Here is a 22294-nt window from a genome sequence, read left to right on the forward strand (position 1 = left end):
ACCGAAAAAGCGTATTCCCAGTGTATCCTGTCGAACGCCTTCTCCGCATCCAAGGTGAGAAGCAGAGAAGGCGTCCCGGACTTTTCCATCACTGATATTAAATCAATTATCCTTCTAGTCCCATCCGGGGCCTGTCTCCCTTTCGTGAACCCCACTTGGTCATTGTGAATCAATTTAGGGATTATCTCGATAAGCCTCCCTGCTATTATCTTGGCATATAATTTGGTATCACTGTTCAATAGTGATATGGGTCTGAAATTTGGGGGGGAGGTGGGGTCTTTACCTGGTTTTGGCAGAGTGGTTATGGTAGCTTCTAGCATTTCTTGAGGCATGGACCCTGTTTGTCTAGCTTTGTTAAATATCAATGCCATATATGGGACTAGAAGATGATGAAATTTTGAATAGTATTCGTTGGAGAAACCATCTGGGCCTGGTGCTTTATGTTTTTTGGATTTTTTAATGGCTACTGTAATTTCTTCTACTGTGAAGGGTTTATTTAGATTATCCAATTGGGTAGCTGTAAGTGTTGGTAAAGATAACCTCGTAAGGAAATTATTTATTCCCTGCTTTGTGGGTTGTATAGTGTTCGACTCATGTTTCAAGTTATACAAAGACTCATAATAGTCTCTGAATAAATTTGCTATTTTAAGAGGATGCGTTTCTTTTTTGGGTGGATTTGTACTACTATATAGGAACGGTATTTTGTTTTTGACCCTTTTGGGTTTAACTCTATTTGCCATGTATCTACTTGGCCTGTTATTTGACGTGTAGTATGAGGCCCTCATATAGGTCATATTCTTATCATATTCTGACAACAAGGCTGCTCTCAAAGCTTGTCTGGTTTCCGTTATTTGAATGTGAATGGACGTCGTATTCGAGTGTTGTGCTTCTTTTTCAAGGTTTTTTAGTTTGTTAAGTATGCCTGATACTGTTTTTTCCCTTTTCCTGTTATGTTGTATTTCCATTTGAATTAATTTGCCTCTTACCGCTACTTTATGCGAATGCCATAAATTAAATATATCCACTTCTAGATTTACATTATGGTGGAAATAATCTAATATTGCTTGCGTGATCTTTCTTTGGAAGAAAGGGATATTATATAAAAATGGTTGATTCCGCCAACTACGTTGGTTGGGGATAAGATGGGAAAAAGACAGTGTGGTGAATATTGGAGCGTGGTCCGACCACGTTGTGGATCCTATTTTGGAGTTACATATTTGGGTCAATGCATCTCTGTCCGCTAAGCAAAGATCTATCCTTGTGAAAGACCTGTGTCTATGTGAATAGAAGGTGAATTCTTTTGCAGAAGAATTTAGACAGCGGAATGAGTCATATAGCCTTTCACCATGAAGCCAAGCCTTTAGGGATGGAGGGGGTAACCTGCCCTTGCCTGTTGTATCCATTAGAGGATCAGGGATAATATTAAAGTCCCCTAGAATTAGTAATTTGCCCTTCCCTCTTTTTCTTACTTTTCTAAGAGTTTTGCTTAAGAATTTTCTTTGCCCACTATTTGGGGCATATATATTCACAATAGTGAAGGGAATATTGTTTATATTGCAAACAAGGGCAATGTACCTTCCTGCTTCATCTTTTAAAACATCTATTATACTTAAATCAACATCTGATTTAATTGCAATTAAAACTCCAGCTTTCTTAGCCTGGGAATTGGACATGTAAATATGTGGGTAGTCCCTGTTTGAGAATTGTGGGAAGTTTCCTTCCATAAAGTGCGTCTCCTGGAGACATATAATATTGGCCTTAGCCTTTTTGGCATCATTCCATACTGATGCTCTTTTAAAGGGAGAATTGAGCCCCTTAACATTAAGACTCATTATGTTAACTGACATTTTGTTTTACTGGTAAAAGGCTACATGACTTTATATCTATTTCCTTGATATTGTTATTCATCTTATTTATTTTCCCTATGGTGTGCACTGACGGTATGTTGACTTGTGAGGATTTGAACATAACAACATTACAATTAAAACCATTTAGATTGTAAAACAACTTAGTGAAGGCCGGGATTATCTCATCCTGCTGCCCCCACCAATTAAACTTAACACAAACTTCTGACATAGCCAAGAGGGCTATTGTGAACAGTGCAGGATTACTGTATACCTGCATCGAATTTTGGGGATAAAGTCCACCTGTAAGTCCTTCCTGACCTAAAGGAAAAAAGACATTGAAAACCATATTGTGCACCAAACCATCATGCTACTTGCCAGTCCTTAGTAATTTCTGATATCTTCTGAGCTGCCGGGATCGCATCCATACCTTCTATTGTGAGGCCCCATGACTGGATAAGCTTGATTCCCTCTTCTGGCTTTGATAGCACATGCGTTGTGCCCTCTCGTCTGATGATTAATTTCGTGGGGAAGCCCCATTTGTATAGTATCTCGTTTTTCCGAAGAGTTGTTGTCACGGTTGCAAACTTTTTCCTTGCTAGAAGCGTCGCTTGCGATAGGTCTGCATATACTTTGATATGTGCATAAGGCTCTGGCAGCTTTTGCATTCTTTTTGATTGTAGCATTAATGCATCCTTTGTGTGAAAATAGTGCAATCTGGCAATGGCATCTCTAGGCAAATTATCTGGTACTGATTTCGGTTTGGGCAATCTATGTGCCCTATCTATAAGGCACTCTGTTAGTTGCAAAGCAGGGAGAGTAGTATGCAAGAGTTCTGTGAGAAAATTCTTCAGTTCTGACTGGGAAACTGACTCTGGGACGCCTCTGAATTTTACATTATTGCGCCTTCCACGGTCCTCCATATCAGCCATTTTTAACTTCATAACCTCTACTTCTTCTTCTAATGCATAATGGGCTTCAATTAGCTCGTTATGTGAGCTTGTAACTTCTCCCATTTTATTTTCTAGGTGATCGACCCTTGCTCCCAGTTCTTCTACTTCTGCTGTGGTTTGGTTAAGCATCAGTGTAAAGTCCTTATGTATAGAACCTCTAAGGGCTAGCATCATTCTCTTAATAAAGGTCTCAGAAGCTGGTTGTTCTGTAGACGGGAGATCTTGTAACGGGTCTTGCTCGTTCTCACCTGTTTCCTCCATGACATGAGCTTCCTCTCCATAAGCGTCTGACCACCGGGGTCTTTGTTTGTCCGGGCTGCTGCTGGGGGAGTATGACTGCCGCGTGTCGTCCGGCGCCATTTTGGAGCTTCCACCTCCAGCTTGTCGTTTCTCCCGCACCGTATCCAGTAGCCGTGTTGGTGCAATATCTCGGCTCTGCGGTGACTCCGAGCTTCTCTGTTGCCCCTGTGAGCCTGCCGAGGAGAACGATGTGGTTGGCGAGCCCGCTTTGCTTCTCATCTCCTCGTGCTTTGAGCTGTCATCGCCATCTTGGAGAACTTCCTGGGAGCCGTTTCGGGCCGAGAAGAAGTCTGTGAGACGCTTTGGCCCGCTTTTAGTGATTCTTTTTCGGGCCGGCATGTTCTCCTCTTGATCTCCGTCGCCCACAAGGTAAGTTTTTGGTTTGGTGACGCTTTAATTCGTAGCTTCTTTAGGTCAGGAGAGCGGAGCACTGAACTACACGTCTGCTCCCGATCTCATCCAGGCCACGCCCCCGCTCTTCTTACACTTTTGAAGATGAAAGACTATGACAAAGCTGGAGCCCTGGTGAAATGGATCACTGAGCAGAGATACTACGGGGAGGTTTGGGGATCAACACAGGTTTGTCATCCAATTCAATGAAAATACTGTGGGGTTTATTTACTAAGAATCTGCGGACGCACTTTCGCGGGAACTTCCCAGCGTTTTTGGGTTTTGTGCAGATATTACACAGGGAATTGTGTCACACGCTATTGTGTTTTGGCACAGCTGCGCTGACTTTCATGTAACAGAAATCGGAGGGGGGGCCTGCCGTCGGACCATCTGACTGATTCGAACTGAGCATGGGACAATGCACTTTCTGTTAACTCCTCCGGACGGGCAAGTACATGTGCCACTGTATGTTGACTCCAGTTCAGGTTTTTCAAAGTCATTGGCCAAGGGCTCTCATTTCTTTCTACTAGAACACAGTGAAGCAATGTTGTACCTGGAGCCTAAAGTGATATAGTGGACTTGTGAGTAGAGATGAGCGGACCCATTCTGCTTTAAGTTTGCTTACCTGTATGCACAGTATGGTGCCACAACACATTGTAATCCTCAGAAAACTGGTTCCTCTCCATACAGGACAAGTCCTTGTTTGAAAGAGATTCCACTATGTAACAGAACCTTACCCAAAAATGCTTTCTATACTAATTTTGTCCAGAGAAATTATAATTATCACTGTCAAAGCTCTGACATTAAGGAGCAGAAGAGGGCTGGAAGATGTCATACTCGTTTTTTTTGCAGTTTTTTTTTACTTGTTTTATATTTTGCATCATAATTGTGCTAGTGTTTGGTTGGTGTATTGACCATGTCAATGTTCTTGTCTAACCCCTGTCTTCCAGTCTACTATGATGCAGTTTGAAGCCCTTGCTCAATATCACATAGACGTGCCGACATACAAAGACTTGGACATGGATGTCTCCTTCATTCTTCCTGGGAGATCCCAGTCTGTAACGCATCGTCTCAACCTGAATAACGCCTTGTTGGCCCGAACAGAAGAGGTAAAGATCCAGGGATGTGATGGGTTCAGTTGCTGCAAAATCCTCACCATGCGTGGGGAAAAAATTCTCTGCATCCTCATGACTTTATTCATCTACCTAATAAATTTTATAAAAAAGAAAAAAAAATCGGAAAGCGCCAATATAGTGTCGCATGTACAGTGAAAAGGGTTTCAATAGTTGACTATAAATATATGCTCACCTTTTTGGGTTATGTTAGTAGTTACAACCAAATTTGATCGTTTTTAACTTGTCAAATCCACACGGCAGCCCTCGTTGAGACCACTGTCTCCAGACTTGTGGGTATAGTACACACGAAAGGTGTGAGCGCATATCTCATCACAAAAAATCCAAACTGTAGATTGTTAAAAATACAATAAAATTAAAGTTGGGATTTGCGTTTCGTACCCATACCGGGTACTTCATCAGCACGGTTGCGAAACACGTCTCCCAACTATAATTTTATTGTATTCCGATTGGAATTTTTTATGATGAGCTATACGCTGAAAAACGTTCTTGTTCATCTACTTTATTGCAGACATCTGTGGTTGGAGACTTTAAGGTCATTGCAAAAGGAAAGGGTCAAGGCACATTGAAGGTAAGAGAAGAATTTATTTCCCAATGTTTAAATATTGATGACCTATTATTTGACTAGATCATTATCTAAATCTAACTTTTTTGGCTTTAAAACAGTTTTTAGAGAGGTTTAGGGGTTCTAAATTGTATTTATTTATACTGTTCTGGCCAATCAGTAGCCACCTTAGACCACAGGATGTGACATCAGAATTAAAGAAGTGACGTCTCATGGTCTGAGGAGTCTTATGATTGACCAAATCAGGTCTCATGATCCCTGACACTTACGGCCAAGCCAAAGACTAGGGGACACTTTACTTTTTATTTGACATTATATCCACAGGGTTTTCAAGGATCCCTGGTAAAGCCGGCTGCACAATGATGAGATGTCTAATAACTGTGAGCCGGGTGAGGTCACCAGCTCTCTGGCTGGGAAAGCGGAGGGAGGGAGGTGGGCAGAAAGCTGGGATGGAGGTGTACCGATATCGGAGCCCGAAAGGCTCCCTAGAGGAATTCAGGCTCATTTGCTTCATTTTTAAAGCATTTTTGGTGTAAAAATAAGGGAATACTGACCTAAAAGTAAAGTAGATCCTGCTAGAGGGGGCAAACACTGTCATGTAAGTGCGCTTGGTTTACAATCCTTGATTCTGGGAGTAGATTTCTTTTAACATATTTAATTCTAATTTACCACCAGGTCTTATCTGTTTATTATGCTTTGGAGACCGAGAAGGAGAATAAATGCCACAATTTTGACCTGTCTGTGACTATAAAGGACGAACCGGATGGTAAGATACTCGCCTGGTGTTATCTGTGGTTATCTAGAGATCATTCATTTATAGTACAAACAATATTAATGGAGAAATGGAGAAAATCTTAGCAGTAGAATGACCCAATCCCGAGACAATCCCAATGTAAATACCATGTAAGATGACAGAGGAAATCACAGGGTCACAGGTCTGTATTGTGGAGCAGTAGATGGTTTGGATACTGGTATATGGTTATCAGAATGCATTCATTTTTTTTAATATCATCTTTTAACTTACTGGACCAAGGTTTGTCCACCAGTTTACCATTTGACTATGTACCAATCTTATTTTTGAATCTTCATTTATTCTTATGTACGAGCTACAATGTAGTAATGTATGTTAGGGAGGTTTCTTACCCCTTCACATATTTTTTATCACCATTATTTAGCACCTTCCCTTAGACATTTTATGTGATAGATATACCCTTCCATTTATCCTTATAATCAACCCTAATGTATCCACTATTTTCATCCCTTTTTTATATATATGTCTTTTGTTATTCACTGACCAACAGATCTTTAACTTCACTTCAAAAAGGGGATCCCCGTTCCCGAAACGCGTTGTGACCACCAGTTTTTTGGTCTTTTTATGCTATTAAAAAATATTTTGGAGAAATATCAGTCGAGCTGTGCGCCTTTCGTCTTTGAACCCCCCCTTTTTTTGAACCTATGGTTATCAGAAAGGACACAACACAAGTAAAGTTGTCTTAATCTTTGTCAAAAGATCTATTGACCTGAGTAAGAAAAATAGGCAAGAAAGACTTTACACCCAGAAAGGGAAACTCGAGTAGGATATGTTTTATTTTTTTCTCTCCCGTAAGCCGACTTTCCCTTTTAAATGCTAGAAAATAAAATGTCATTTTGATTTATAATTTCTCAAACAGCAAAGAAACCTGATGGAGCCAAGTCCACTGTGTCCATGACGATTTGTACAAGGTATGTGCAATAATGTGTTATTGAGGCTGCATCTCACATACCGATAATTAGCAATGATACTTATTTATGTGAGACACAAAAAGTCATCGCTCCCCCATGCACAATGATCTGCTTTTGGTTCTTGGTAAGGATTTGCAGGGAGTTTCCCCTTTTGGTTGATGGGTCATGAATCTGGGACTGTGCCTGATATCCACCATTGGTGACCTGAGAATTTAAAAACTAAAACACTGACCACATGTTGAAATAATGAAAACTGTATTCTGAGTGTGACATATTCATGAAATGTGGCACCCAGTCTGCATAAACCTGGCTCCCCATGCACTGCTCTGGAAGTGGGCACCTTTTTTTGGTGCCCATAGAGCATGAAACAAAATTCTGTCGAGTTGTGGTAATAAATGTGGGTCACGGTCCGACCCTGCCCCGAAACAGTCCTTTAGATACAGTGTTTCGCGGACACTTCTTAAATATATGTCTGATTTGAGATAAAACTTCTCTTAAAGGGGTTTTCCCATGAAAGAAAATTCTCACATTTCAATCCCCTAGTGATGTTAACACAATAAAGATAAATTTAACCCTTTACATTACAATTTTAGTGAGCTTTATTGCTGTTTTTGCTCCTATATCTCCCTCGGCTGCTCAGTGCAAAATCCCAAGGTGTGGGCAGGAACTCTCTAAGCAGACACATTATAATCCATCTAGTTCTGTGGGGTGACAATGTGGTTAGATCATCAGGGTACAGGTGTATATGCACTTTCATTTGGCTTCTGACATTGTACTAACACACTGACACATAGAAAGAGATGAGAGATGCATGAGATGATGAAACAGAGGCTGACAGACTTTTACCCCGTTACACTGTGAGCTCTGCTACATCTCACAGCTATGTGATTGCCTCCCCCTTACCCCGGATCACTTATCTCCTTGTAGCTTGCATTTTGCAGCCTCTCTCTCTGTTCACCATGTCCAGACAGGATGTGAATCAGTGTATATGACTCTGAGCTCCATGCAGGAGGCGGGGCTACAGCCACACAGCAGAGACAGACAGAAATCTCATCTGCACAATCTCATCCAAGATGGCGCCCAACCCTAAGTCAGAAGTTACTGGGTCATGTCTGGGAGCAACTAAAATTGTGTACAGCAAAACTGATAGAGACAAGTTGGACATATATCTGTAAAATGTTGCAATTTTTTTAATAACAATGAATGAGAGAATGTGTTATTTTGTTATTTTGTCTTCGTGGGAATAGCCCTTTAAGCTTTGGAAGATCACCCAGCCCTGACTAGTTGTGCCATGCAAATGTACCCACCTTTCACGACTCATCCACATACTATCATCATGAGAATATTTTACCCCCTTATCTTTCCCTTCCCTCATCCCCTCCACCCCTCCTTTCCCAATGCCCCCTTATACACCCGATCTCCCCATCCACAATCACACTCTGCAGTCATGGTCCACAGCTATATTTTGTGTCTAAGTATTGACCTGTTAGCATATTCGCCGATATATTCTTTACTTCCATGTTTTATTTTTAGGTATTTCTCAGCGCTATTATTGTACTTATATGAACAATTGCCTACTTATTTGTTATATAATTATATAAAAACACAACAAAAAGATATTTAATAAGAAAAGATAACATTGCATCCAGTATTCATCATTAAGAGAATAGAGTGATTTGATGTAGACATTGGTTCTTATATAACAAACTCAGATCAAATCTGTTTATGTCTTGCAGATTTCTTAAGACCTATGATTCCACCATGTCCATCCTAGACATTTCAATGATAACCGGTTTTGCTCCAGATATAAGTAATCTTGATAAGGTAAGTTCCAATCAAAATGGAGATTGACAAATCAAAATGGCACAAATCGAAATTTGTTAAAATGTCAAGTTCAATGTTTCGGATAGGACGCGTACAACCAAGGGAAAAAGTAAGGAAAGACACAGAGTGTAAGCCAGAACAGTAAACCCACTCAACTGTTCCTACCTACTTGCCAAAATCACACTAGATGATTTGTGACAACTGGGTGAAGTTCCCTTGCTGTGCCAAATTCAACCACAGGACTAAGCATAAGACAGGAAGAAGATGCAAATATGGGTGAAACTAAAAACTATTCAGAACAACATAAGAGTCAAATGAAAGCTAAAGAAAGTTCAGAGTAAAGCAATACAGCATATGCTAGACAGCTGCAGAGAAGACTTAGAGCAAGTACTAGGAAGAGGTTAAATTAACTGCTTATGGGCTATCAAGGTCCTGGTCCACATGTGTTTGGCCCCCTGACATCTAACCCAAACACAAAACAGACCAGCAATGGAGGATTGTGAATGGAGAAAGTATCTTTGCATCCCAGCTTGCTGGACCATGTGCAGCTCAGATCAAAATCAGCAGGAGACAAACAGCTCATATTTATCAAAATCAGCGTAGTGTGCAGAGGGCACCAGATGTAGGAATTCTGGTACAAGTTCTTCATGAATTTTGGTTCACCTTTAACATAGGGCATGTGACACAATTCTGTTGGACCTTTGATCATCAATTTTGGGCATGGTCCAACTGTGCACTAGAACAAACCTATTAGTGCTTAAATTTGCACCAGGACTTTGGGTGAGAACTAGTGTAACCGTGACACAAAACAAAAGTGCGACACATACTGTATGTGGCTCAGACACTTCTTAAATACATGTGCAAGTAGTTTGTACATAAAAGAACGTGCAAAGTCTGACATAAAACTGGTGCACAGGCTCTAGTAAATCGAGGCCAGTCAGTAGTGAAATAGGGAAGCATTCAGACTACTGCAAGACAGAATGCAAGGTTCTGTTTGGGTTGGCTGATCCTCATAAAAATGGCAAAGTGCACATGATGCCGGCATTGAAATGATGCCAGCAATCAAACAGTTAACATCTGCGATTGGTGTCAGGGGGATGAAAGGAAATCAACTAGCTCATCTTTATACTACCACAAAGAAACGGAGTTACAACGTTCTTATAAAATCAATACATATAATCTTTATTATACACAAAGGACAACACAAAATTGTATGTAATTTATGACAATACAATTTTGTGTTGTCCTTTGTGTATAATAAAGATTATATGTATTGATTTTATAAGAACGTTGTAACTCCGTTTCTTTGTGGTAGTATACTAAGTATGGTGGAGTAGTTCTAGATTCTGAACATGGCAGGCTACGTGCCGAGTCCCTAACTTCAGCAACATGAAGATAAGGTATTTATTAGCTCATCTTTATGTTGATCCCGCCGCTATCCATTATTAGTCTTGACATGCCGGGGTCACCTAGAAAAGAAAGTTATAATTAGCAGCACAGAGCATGGGGACAATATGTCCGGCACTCCAGGCTGCTAATAATTCATGCCTCTGCACCTCCCTCTCCCATGCCTCTAGTAGGAGGTGCAGGGATGTGCATGATTGTCCCTGCGTTACGTTCTGCAAATTATAGGTGATTTTTTTCTAGGTGATCCCGGCATGTAAAGACTAGTGCCTGGACAGCACCGGGATCAATATCAATAGGAGCGGGGATGAGTATTTGCAGGTTTTTTAATGTTTTTACTGATTGATTTCCTTTAAAGTCATTAGGTGACTTCTGACTAAAGTCTGGGCCCTCTAATCAATAAAAATAAGTACCAAATTCAGAGTGCACAGCACGTCCTCTGCCAAACTATAAGGACAGAGGGTGGTGCTGAAGCTCAACGGGTACAGATGTTGCAAAAAGTTTGTATTTTAACAAATTGTTTTCAGTAATTTGCACGCAAAGATCAGAACAAGGGAGAGACTGAGAGGACGGACATGACTTCAGAAATTGCCCGTAGCTTTTTCTCATACCAGCAATGTAGGTATCCAGAGAAGGCAGGGTAACTTCTGGGTTGTTATTCAATTTCAAATGATTAAAAAACTTAGTTTTTTAAATAATGATGATGTTTTAGTTTCTAAGAACTTGGGTATGTTCCACGAAGACCTCGGAGTCTCATACAAGACATTTAATGATGAATTTTCGTTAAAATCTGATGGAGTCCAACCTTCGTGAAAGGAATAAAAAGCTCTAAAATTATCCGAGTGCACACAGACGACATCGACCTTTAAATTAATATTTACTGATGGGATCCCAAAATATTTAAAAAGTGAACATCTTCTTTACAGCTGAAGAAAGGAGTGGACCGATACATCTCCAACTATGAGATCAACAAAGGAGCATTTGATAAGGGGACATTGATTCTGTACTTGGACCGGGTAAGAATTTTGCATGTGGTGGGGGGTTGGGGGAGTCTTGTCTACGACAACCTCTATGGAAGATGAACTTCTTCTCTGACTTATGATTTAGGAGACTTGTCCTTTTAAGCTGAGAATAGTCGATTATTTGTGATGTAATGCAGCTCAACAAATGACCCTTGGTTATTAAAAAATAAGTTTGTAAACTGTTCATTTATATTATTATATTAGTGCATTATTGGTTAAGAATAGACCAGCACAAGTCCTTCTGTATATCCACAGAAAATTCTGCAGTACGGTCTATACATTAGAACTGAGGTCCACAACAAATTATAACGTAGAGTCCTCAATCTCAACCCTCTCCAGCCATCTTGTTGCCCATCCATTTACTCTACAGTCTGTATGTGTGGATGAGTTGGAAAATATAATTTTGCGAGATTTGAGCTCCACCCCTTGGGCCAGGGGTCTCCTAATCCATCTCACAGGAAAGAAAAGACATTGGGGCTCATTTACTTATCTGGTCCTGTCATGATCCAGTGGCGCGTTCTCCGACGAGGATTCGGGTCTTCCGGCGATTCACTAAGATCGTGTGCCCGTAAATCCACCAGGTGTCGCTGTTGTGCCGACCTCTGCCGGAGTCAGCCATTTTCTCCCCGATGCATGTAAGTGCTTGATTTTGCAACACACTTCATTTTTTTAATTTCCTGTTTTTTCCGAATCTGTCGGCCACACCCACGATTTCTGGCGGCGCGATTGCACCAAAATCCGATCGCCTGTGCCAAAATCCTGGCGAAATTCGGCACAAAACGGAAAAAGTCGGGAAACCAGACAAAAGTGCGCCCGCGGAGCCCTTAGTAAATGAGCGCCATTGATTCAGCAGCATTTTAAGGGAAGAGATGAATCATTTTGAATAATGAATTGATGGTTTCCTCATTCTTTTTGTGGCCAATCCTCATCAGCCGCTACGTAAACATGTTTTGGGTTGTGTTCTCTTCTCTTCATTTAGATTTCCCATGCGGAGGAGGACTGTCTGAAATTCTACCTTCACCAGTTCTTTGAAGTAGGACTTATCCAACCTGGATCGGTCACAGTGTATGACTACTACTCTCCCGGTAAGATCCGACTCACAATATCTTCTTTAAAGGAAATCTACCATGAAAATCCATCTGATAGACCAGGGACATTACTCATAGATCCAGGTACCAGGACTGTGAGAATCTTCTTATATTTGTCATCCATGGCCTCCATCCTTCTAAAATCAATCACTATGATTATGCTAAAAGTCTGAAAGGCTACTCGGGTGGTTCCCACAAGCTGTTAGCAGAGGGAGGGGAAAAGTAGCCTTTGAGGCTCATTAGCATAATTATAAATGTTGATTTTAGAAGGAAAGAGGCCATGGATAGCAAATATAAGAAGAGACCACAGTCCCGGTGCCTGGATCTATTAGTAATGTCCCTGGTCTATCAGATGGATTTTCATGGTAGATTTCCTTTAAATACTTATAACTAGTGATGACTGTGGGTTCAGGAGATGGAGATGTCAGAATTTTCTTTTGTGGGAAAACCCCTTTAACTCTTCAAAGGCAGCATGTTATAGAGCAGGAGGAGCTGAGCAGATTGTACAGAGTGTCCTATCTGCAGGCAGCATGTCATAGAGCAGGAGGAGCTGAACAGATATGACATAGTGTCCTATCTGCAGGCAGCATGTTATGGAACAGGAGTTGCTGAGCAGATTATACATAGTGTCCTATCTGCAGGCAGCATGCTATAGATAAGGTGGAGCTGAGCAAATTGTACACAGTGTCCTATCTGCAGGCAGCATGTTATAGAATAGGTGGAGCTGAGAAGATTGTGCATAGTGTCCTATCTGCAGGCAGCATGTTATAGAGCAGGAGGAGTTGAGAAGATGAGTATATGATTATTTTTAGATAGGACTTGTATTTCATAGGTGTAAATCTTTGGTTTTTCCATGCTGAGATGTCATTGCTATGGTCCATGCAGTGATCAGTATATGTAGATATTGCCGGTCTCTCCAATAGGCAAAAGAAGATCGAAACTAAAATCTGCTGGACTGATTATTTGCTACTGTGGACCATTCATGTGATAGGTCATTGTTAATAATGTTGTAATGTTACATATGTGGCCGGGCTCACAGATGATATAATGAATGGGGGGGGTTTGGCTTTATTTTAAATCAGAGGTTTTTGTGACCCGATAGGAATATCAGTCGCCCTCTACAACGATTTCTGGAAATGGAATTCTAACTCCATTTAAATTAATTTTATTTACCCAACAGAAAACCGTTGTACTAAGTTCTACCACGTGTCTGAAGACAGCAAACTCCTGGGGAAGATCTGCACCGGAGAAGTCTGCCGCTGTGCAGAAGGTGAAGGGACACAACCATTTAGGGGAATTTCGGAGGAGCCATAAATGTTTTTGTTTCGCTACAAGTAATACATTCTAAATTATTTTTACGTTTTTCATCTTTTAACATTTATTTATTGTCCCTTTTCTCCTTATGTTTTCAGCAAATTGCTATCTACAGCAAAAACTGGAAAAACTGGATGCTGTTGTCCGGTTAGAAAAAGCTTGTGAAGTCGGTGTGGATTATGGTGAGACCCTCATAACTTTATTGACAAATAGTTCAACTTACAAAGGCCACAAGACTCTGGTATAAGCCATGTTCCAGATTTTTGTATTTTTTCACTATTTTATTTATGATTCGATATTAATTTCTGTCATTCTAATTACGGGTCACAATCTCATATATAAAGCTGAGTGTGTGTGTGTGTGTATGTGTATGTGGCTGTATATGTGTGTCTTATATGTGTGTCCGTATGTGTGTGTATGTATGTATGTGTGTATGTATGTGTATGTATGTATATGTGTGTATATGTGTGTGTGTATGTGTGTGTTTGTGTATCTATGTATGTATGTATGTATGTGTATGTGTGTGTATATGTGTGTATATGTGTTTGTGTATGCATGTATGTATGTATGTATGTATGTGTATGTGTGTGTGTATGTACATCCGCTAAAGGAATCTGCACAATTACAATCACCAAATTTTTCATAGCCGCTCTCTGTGACTCAGGGTTAAGAGTCAAATTTTTCACCCTGTACTTTCGAATTACACTTAGAAACCACCATATACAGGAGCCATTGGGGGTCATTTACTAAGGGCCCGATTCGCGTTTTCCCGACGTGTTACCCGAATATTTCCGATTTGCGCCGATTGTACCTGAATTGCCCCGGGATTGTGGCGCACGCGATCGGATTGTGGCGCATCGGCGCCGGCATGCGCGCGATGGAAATCGGGGGGCGTGGCCGAACGAAAACCCGACGTATTCGGAAAAACCGCCGCATTTAAAAACCGAAAAAGTGTCGCTTGGGGAGCGCTTACCTTCACTTGGTCCGAGGTGGTGAATTCCGGCGCGATGAGATGACTTTCAGCGCAGCAGCGCCACCTGGTGGACGGCGGAAGAACTACATTCATAAATCCCAGCCGGACCCGAATGCAGAGCAGAGAACGCGCCGCTGGATCGCGACTGGACCGGGTAAGTAAATGTGCCCCATTGTCTGCTGCTGCTGCTGCTGTTGCAGTTGAAAGTTGAGCCGTGATTGGTTGCTGTTCTGCCACAGGTCATTAACATGAGCTCTGAGCATTGATTGGTTACTATAGGCAATAAGAATAACACAGCTTATGTGTGAGGTAATATGGATAGGGATACAGAGAGAGAGAGAGAGAGATAGAGAGACAGTCAGACAGACAAAGAGAGACAGTTAGAGGTAGTCAGAAACAGAAACAATCAGAGACACAGACAGACAGAGACAGTCAGAGACAGGGACAATCCGAGACAGTCAGACTGTTATTATATAACAAATTTACATTTTTATTGAGAATTCATAGCAAACATCCAAAAAGGTGACGTTTTACTTGTAAAAGCGATTTTTATCGGACTCTGTGGATATATAGTATAAGATAAATACAGAAAAAAAAAATCAATATGACCGTACATGATACATGTATAGACAGGAAGAGAAAAGCTAATATTCTCTGTCTGAATGGAGATCAATCCGAATCAGGTAAATGTGGTGATAAAAAGAGTAACACAAATATAAGCTGCAGAGAACATGATGCTAGGGTAGAAGCAATAAATGCAATCTGTAGCCACAAAGTGCAGAGTTATAGAGTTCCCACTTCAGCACATTCATGCTATTGTTTGTATGATGAAAAATATCACAATTTTCCAATATATTTTCTGTATCAATGCCTCACAGTTTTCCATATCTCTGCTTGCTGTCATTCTACAAAAAGTTTCTATGTTTAGTTCTAGAGGAGATAAATCTGACCATGGTCAGTACAATGCGTTAGTGTCATATGGTGTAATCAATGTTGCGTGTTATAATGAGCCTTACACCTGTGTGACGTCACATGACTATGGTCCGATTCAGGGGCGTAACTAGGAGAGGCAGGGCCCCATAGTAGATTTCTGCATGGAGCCCCCTTTCCCCTTAAAAAACATCTTTACATATTTGTACACACACATTTATAAACTCATATATACACACACATTCATACACTTAAATACATACATTCAACATTCTGCACTCACTTTTATATACTTGTACAAATATACATACACATGTATACACTTATATGCACAAATGTATGTATTCATATACACATTTCTACACTAATACATAGAGTATATACAAACTTATACAGTATATACACATAAACAGTATGTACACATTCATGCATTGCATACATACTGTATATATGCATCATATACTTTTACATACAGTATACACCCACTGTGTATATATGTACATGTAGTATAAAAACACTATATACACACACATACCGTGTATACATATAGCATATACACACATACATAAAAATATACACACATACATACATATATACATACATACATACAACATATACATCATATATACACACATACAGTATATAAAACATAAACACACATACAGCATATACATACACCATACACATAAACACACATATAGCAGATACAATATATATATATATATATATATATATATATATATATATATATATACACATACAGTATATACAAACATACAAACATACACACACAGTATATATATAATGTTTACACACATATTGCACATATATACAGTATACGGAGCATATACACACATGCATACAGTATATACAGCACATGCACACAAATACATACAGTGTATACCCACAACATACAGTATATACAAACATACACACATAGTATATATATAATGTTTACACACATACTGCACATATATACAGTATATGGAGCATATACACACATGCATACAGTATATACAGCACATGCACACAAATACATACAGTGTATACCCACAACATACAGTATATATACAGAACATACAGTATATACACACATACATACAGTATATTCAGCATATACACACATGCATATAGTATATACAGAATATACACACATGTTTACAGCTTATGCACACAACATACAGTATATATACAGAACATACAGTATATACACACAACATACATACAGTATATTCAGCATATACACACACATAGATACAGTATATATGCACACATACAGTATATTCAGCATATACACACACATAGATACACTATATATGCACACATACAGCATATACAAACATACATATAGCAAATATACAGATATAGAATATATACATATAATCATAAACACATATTTAGGGTCTTACTTGCATTTCTGGCATGCAGGTGACTGGGTTGAGCAGGTGCCTGTGGGGGCCGGTGGCTGTGGCCGCAGGCGGGTGGAGAGGTGGCTGCTTTGTTGGGTTGGCCGTGTCCAGCTAGATGCGGGAAGCGGGTGGGCATGCAAGCAGGGTACAAAGGGGAGGGCCTGGTTGCTGCAGATAGCATTTATTGCTTCTCCCCTGCATCATGTTCTTTACATCTGATACTTCTATTACTCTTTACATCCTGTACACATCATAATATCACCACACTTACTTGATTCCGATTGATCTCCATTCAGACAGAGAATATTAGCTTTTCTCTTCCCGTCTATACATATATGATATTTGGTAAATTGGTTTTTGTTGTGAGTTCAGGCTCTTGAGTTACAATTTACCTACATTACAAGGGAACCTGTGACTGGACTTTTCCAGTGTGCAGTGGAAATCCTTACTAATAGTCAGAGACAGTCAGAGACAGTCAGAGACAGTCATAGAGAGAGAGGCAGTCATAGAGAAAGAGATAAATATAAAATATTTTTTGTTAACCCATTCCATTTTGTTATAGCTAAAAGCAGTTATTTACTATCCCAAGCAATGCCAAGAGCTACAGCTACTACAAAATAAAAGGCAATAATACCCCTCAGGCAGGGACTTATTTAAAAACATAAAACACAGAAAGAATCACATAGACATGGAAATTTTTTTTACGTGATAATATGTATTTATGACAATGTAAGGTAATGTTTACAGCCTGCGGCAGATATTCTCTGTGTTAACGTGTAATTCTTTTGGGATTCATGTAAAAAAACTTTTAAATTAAAATGATCTGATTAAAAAAAAAAAAAAACCATAATACAACCCTTGCATCTCTTGCTTAGGGCCCCAGAGATCAGAGTTAGCGATGAGCAGACCCAAACCCTCAATGTTAGAGTCTGTGGCCAACAAGGCAAAAAGTTTAAGTCGTCAGTTCAGACTCCACCCCCCACCCCCCAATGTTAACAACTGTGATCAGTGCTGGCACTATTGTGGTTTTTAACTCTTTAAATGCCATCAGCCATGCTGTCGATTAAATGCCATCAGTGTTGTCATTTTCCTGAAGACCAACAATCCCCAGGACATTATGATGGAGTGACAACCCTCTAGGGAAAATGGCACAATAAACATTTAAATGGCTAACACCCGTGATTGGTGCCAGGATGTCACCATTTTCATGAGGATCAACGCTTTTTTGTGACTGCATCGTCTTTGCCAGCAGCATTTCAGGGATAACACCCGCGATTGGTGAGAGTACCGATTGCAGGTGTTACAAGTAGAGGTGGGCATTCGGGTTTGGGTATAGAACCTTCAGGTTTGGGTTCAGCTGAACTAGACCAAACTGGAACCTTAACAGGTGTGCTGCACATTAATCAGAGAAACCCCAAGCTGATACCTCAGGAATCCAAAATAAAAGCTATGGCAAGGCAAGGAAACACCCAACAACTCATGTAGTAGGGGGCCTCTAGACATGTTACATCCATCTCTACCCTCAAGCTCAGGAGCTCAGGTACAACTACAACTTCTTCTCACTACAATGACACCGCCGCTTCCATTCAGCAACTATTTTTTACTAATTACAATTTGAATATGGTTGAAAAGATTTAGACTACACAAATAATATGTTCTGTGAAACCTCAGAAACGCATCAGTTTGCAGGAAAGCTGTAAACCTCAAAATGCAGTAGATTATTCACCCACATTTTTTTTGAAAACTTTTATTGATGTTTTATTTTAGATGAAGCTTGTAAAAACTTATTTATAACTATTTGTTTAATTTCTAGTCTTTAAGACGAAACTGATCGACATCCAGAAGGGAGATAACTATAACAACTATGTCATGGAAATTATCGAAATCATTAAAATCGGTAAGTAACACATTATATATAATAGTGAACATGCCGGAAACAAAGCTACATTAGAAACATTTTAAATTCAGCATCAAACTAAATGGAGTTCTCAGTAGTGTAATGGATACTTTGATATATAATAAGTTTTCTCCTGGGGGTGTGGAAATCTTTTTGTTAGTACATGAGTGGGGGGTTACTGGGGAAGGTAACAGCACAGTTCCCTCTGGGCTCATACGACCAAGAATCTCTGTATGCCGAAGGACAACCGGAGACCCAACATGATCCTGCCATCGATGGTGTAATACGTCTATGTGCAGTAAAACACACAATATAATAAAAAAATCTAAAATCTTAAAAAATAATATTGTTTGGTCTCTTCCTTTGAGCCGATCAAAGAGGAAGAAGTGTCCAGGCTCCTTTCCTCTGCTCGCCCCACTACCTGCATCAGTGACCTCATACAGTCTCTCTCCCCAGCAGTCACTTCTCACCTCACTAAAATTTTTGATCTCTCTCTTCTGGAGTCTTTCCCTCCACCTTTAAGCTCCCCATTACTCAAAAAAAAAACCTTTCCTGGACCTGATCCGTCTCTAATCTCCCTTTCATCTCTAAACTCCTGAAACACTTGATTTGTTATGTTATTAATCTATAATGTCTTATTTTATTAGTATATATACCCTATGATGTGTACAGCTCTATGGAATATGATGGTTCTATAAAAATAAAGCTTAACATATATATACATATATGATAAAGAAACTATAAGAAATATGATTGTTGTAGAAACTGAAAAATTCCTGTAGTTATATGTATATTATTATTCTATGCTCCTTTATTCTCAGGTACAGATGTAGTGTCTATTAATGATGAACGTAATTTTATTGCTCACATCAAATGTAAAGATGCCTTAAATCTGGCGATCGGCCGAGACTATGTGATCTGGGGAGTGTACAAGGATGTGTGGTACACCGGCTCTGGGTAAGTGGTTATAGAGATAAGAATATTATGATGGAGCATGAGAAAAATCTCAGAATCAGTATCTCAAATAGTCACATCCCATAGTCATGTAACATTTTATTTCTACAACTTATATTTTTTAAGTCTACAAGTGGTAATTTATGGAAATTCCCATCACAATCGTCACTCGTGACTTTCTATTTCTCATTGTATTGGACTAAAACATCACATATTTAGTAGAATATAAGAATAGAATTACCTCGGCAGGAATGGCAATAAAAGAGAGTGGGGCATATTACCTGTCTGATTCGTGATCCCCGAGGTGCGTTCCACGACGATCCTGCACTGTTCTGTAGATCGTGCGCCCGATATCCTGCATGTGTCGCTTCCCCGCTTAGGTCCGACAGAGTTCACCTTCTTCTTCCCGGTGCATGCAAGTGCGACGGCCCACCCCCCTATTTATGGCGCATGATAAAACTTTCCAAATACGGCGCACATTGGAAATCGACGGATATTCCAACAATAGTGTGGTCCACGGACCCTTATTTAAAAAAAACCAGTGTATTTACCCTGCCCTCGTCTCCTGCTTTGTATTGGACTTTGTCTCCAACACAGATTTCTTTGGCTAAAGCTGATACGTGACCTTAACACTTCTTGCCACCAGTGGTCTCCTTGACCAAGGTAGATAAGAGGAAATGACAAAGATACGTCATAGGAAGTAAGATCTTCATGTTGTGATATGGAGTCAGAGCAGGATACAGTAAATACACTTTCTTCTTTGGCACTACTGGTCTACATCCCATTGGATTGTCCAGAATTCCTAAAAACCCCTTTAATGCCACCACTGAGATATTATGGGTGTCCTTCTGACAATTCACATGTTTGATTCCCTTACAGATATTCCTACATCATCACCAGTGACACTTGGATTGAGATGTGGCCAACAGAACGGGAATGTCATGATGATGAATATTTTGAACTTTGTGAGGAATTTGCCACCTTTGCAGAAGAGTTGTCATTCCGTGGCTGTGTCAGATAGTAGAACCTATCTACCCATCTTATTTTTTTTACTTCTTTTTGTATCTGCTTTGTTTACTTTATAAAGAAATTACCTTTGTGTCCAATTGCAGATTTCTTTTTTTCCACATACCCCAATAGATTTCCTTGTGGCGGCGAATGAAGATGATTGTGACCTACTGATTGGTGCCACAAACATATGCAGCATTGTCAGCTTATATCTCATAAACAACACAAAACGCCATGGAAAAGGTTATGGTTGGCTGTAACTGTAGTCAATACCAATCTATAAGTGTGGGTCCAAGTGAGGTGGCTGCCACCACTATATAGTTTACAGTTGTTAGAAGTACCAACGATTTTATAAAGTGACCATATATGAGTAATTAGGCCATCATAAAATATCATCTTTTTTATTTTTTTTCCTGGAAATGGAGATTCACGCAGCTCTGTGTAAGCTTGGAACCTCAGCCGTGGCTTTATAGACACAGGGGTACACCAAGCCATTCTGCTGCTTGTGGCAAAAAAGTTATGATTCACTATGTCCGTGGGCCCCATATCCTGCTTCCCTGATGAGGTCTTCCCACTACATGTAAGTGCTTGAACTTGCAACACAAATTTAAAGTTAAATACTAAGGATTTCCCGAATCGTCCGACGGCCCGCCCCCCCGATTTCTGTCGCATGAGAGCAGTGCCAATGTGCCAAAATCTGATCGCGTGCGACACAATCCCCGGGGCGATACCTGAAAAGTCGGAAAACACAACAAAAATGTGGCCACGGGACCCTTAGTAAGTAAACCCCACAGTATGCATCAATTACTGCAACACTGATTTTTAACAGCCTAACTTTGACGTTGCAAATGTGCGATTGACAAAAAAACTCATAAGCAAAAACTCTGATGTCCCCAGTGCACTGGTCATGTAACTTCACAGCACGGTATATGAGTCAGATATGTAAAATCTTATGTACACTATGTAAAACATATGGCATTTCAGTAGAAATCATGCATCTGAGATCTAACCCCTCTCCACAGCCTATGAATTACTTAGTTACAGAGTTTATATGGTTGAAAAAAGATACAAATTCCAACATAAGTTCAGCCAAGGAATGAAAGAGGTTGGATGAGGAAGGGATTTAGGGGAAAAATTCTATTAAGCATAACTGTCAATGTTATTTAGATGTATAAAGGTATCTAGACCCTACTTGAATTAAAGTTCTGTTAAAAAATAGATGAGCGAGCACTAAAATGCTCGGGTGCTCGTTATTCGAGACAAACTTTTCCCGATGCTCGAGTGCTCGTCTCGAATAACGAACCCCATAGAAGTCAATGGGAGACTCAAGCATTTTTGCAAGGGGACCAAGGGTCTGCACAGGGAAGCTTGGCCAAACACCTGGAAACCTTAGAAAATTATGGGAACACCAGGGATATGGACAGGAAACAGCAGGGGCAGCATGCATGGATGCCTCTGAGGCTGCTTAATCGCACCATTATGCCAAAATTATGGGCAACAGCATGGCCATGACAGAGTGACCGAATGAGGCTAGATAGCATCTAAAACATGCAATAATTGACCC

General features: G+C 40.1%; 1 protein-coding gene across 1 annotated transcript in view; it reads left to right on the top strand.

The window, feature by feature from the left end:
- The window catches only part of LOC140128565 (complement C3-like), a 92823-nt gene extending 71833 nt beyond the window's left edge, over window positions 1-20990 (top strand). The window contains exons 31-44 of the mRNA XM_072150263.1: window positions 3571-3676; window positions 4438-4596; window positions 5132-5191; window positions 5861-5951; window positions 6856-6907; window positions 8644-8731; window positions 11062-11151; window positions 12137-12242; window positions 13426-13515; window positions 13658-13741; window positions 18685-18768; window positions 19590-19725; window positions 20602-20734; window positions 20835-20990. Coding sequence (XP_072006364.1) covers window positions 3571-3676; window positions 4438-4596; window positions 5132-5191; window positions 5861-5951; window positions 6856-6907; window positions 8644-8731; window positions 11062-11151; window positions 12137-12242; window positions 13426-13515; window positions 13658-13741; window positions 18685-18768; window positions 19590-19725; window positions 20602-20734; window positions 20835-20990 — 1435 coding nt within the window. The remainder of the gene's footprint in view (window positions 1-3570; window positions 3677-4437; window positions 4597-5131; window positions 5192-5860; window positions 5952-6855; window positions 6908-8643; window positions 8732-11061; window positions 11152-12136; window positions 12243-13425; window positions 13516-13657; window positions 13742-18684; window positions 18769-19589; window positions 19726-20601; window positions 20735-20834) is intronic.
- The last annotated feature ends 1304 nt before the right edge of the window (window positions 20991-22294 follow it).

Source organism: Engystomops pustulosus, chromosome 4, assembly GCF_040894005.1.
Source record: "Engystomops pustulosus chromosome 4, aEngPut4.maternal, whole genome shotgun sequence".
Taxonomy (NCBI): Eukaryota; Metazoa; Chordata; class Amphibia; order Anura; family Leptodactylidae; genus Engystomops; species Engystomops pustulosus.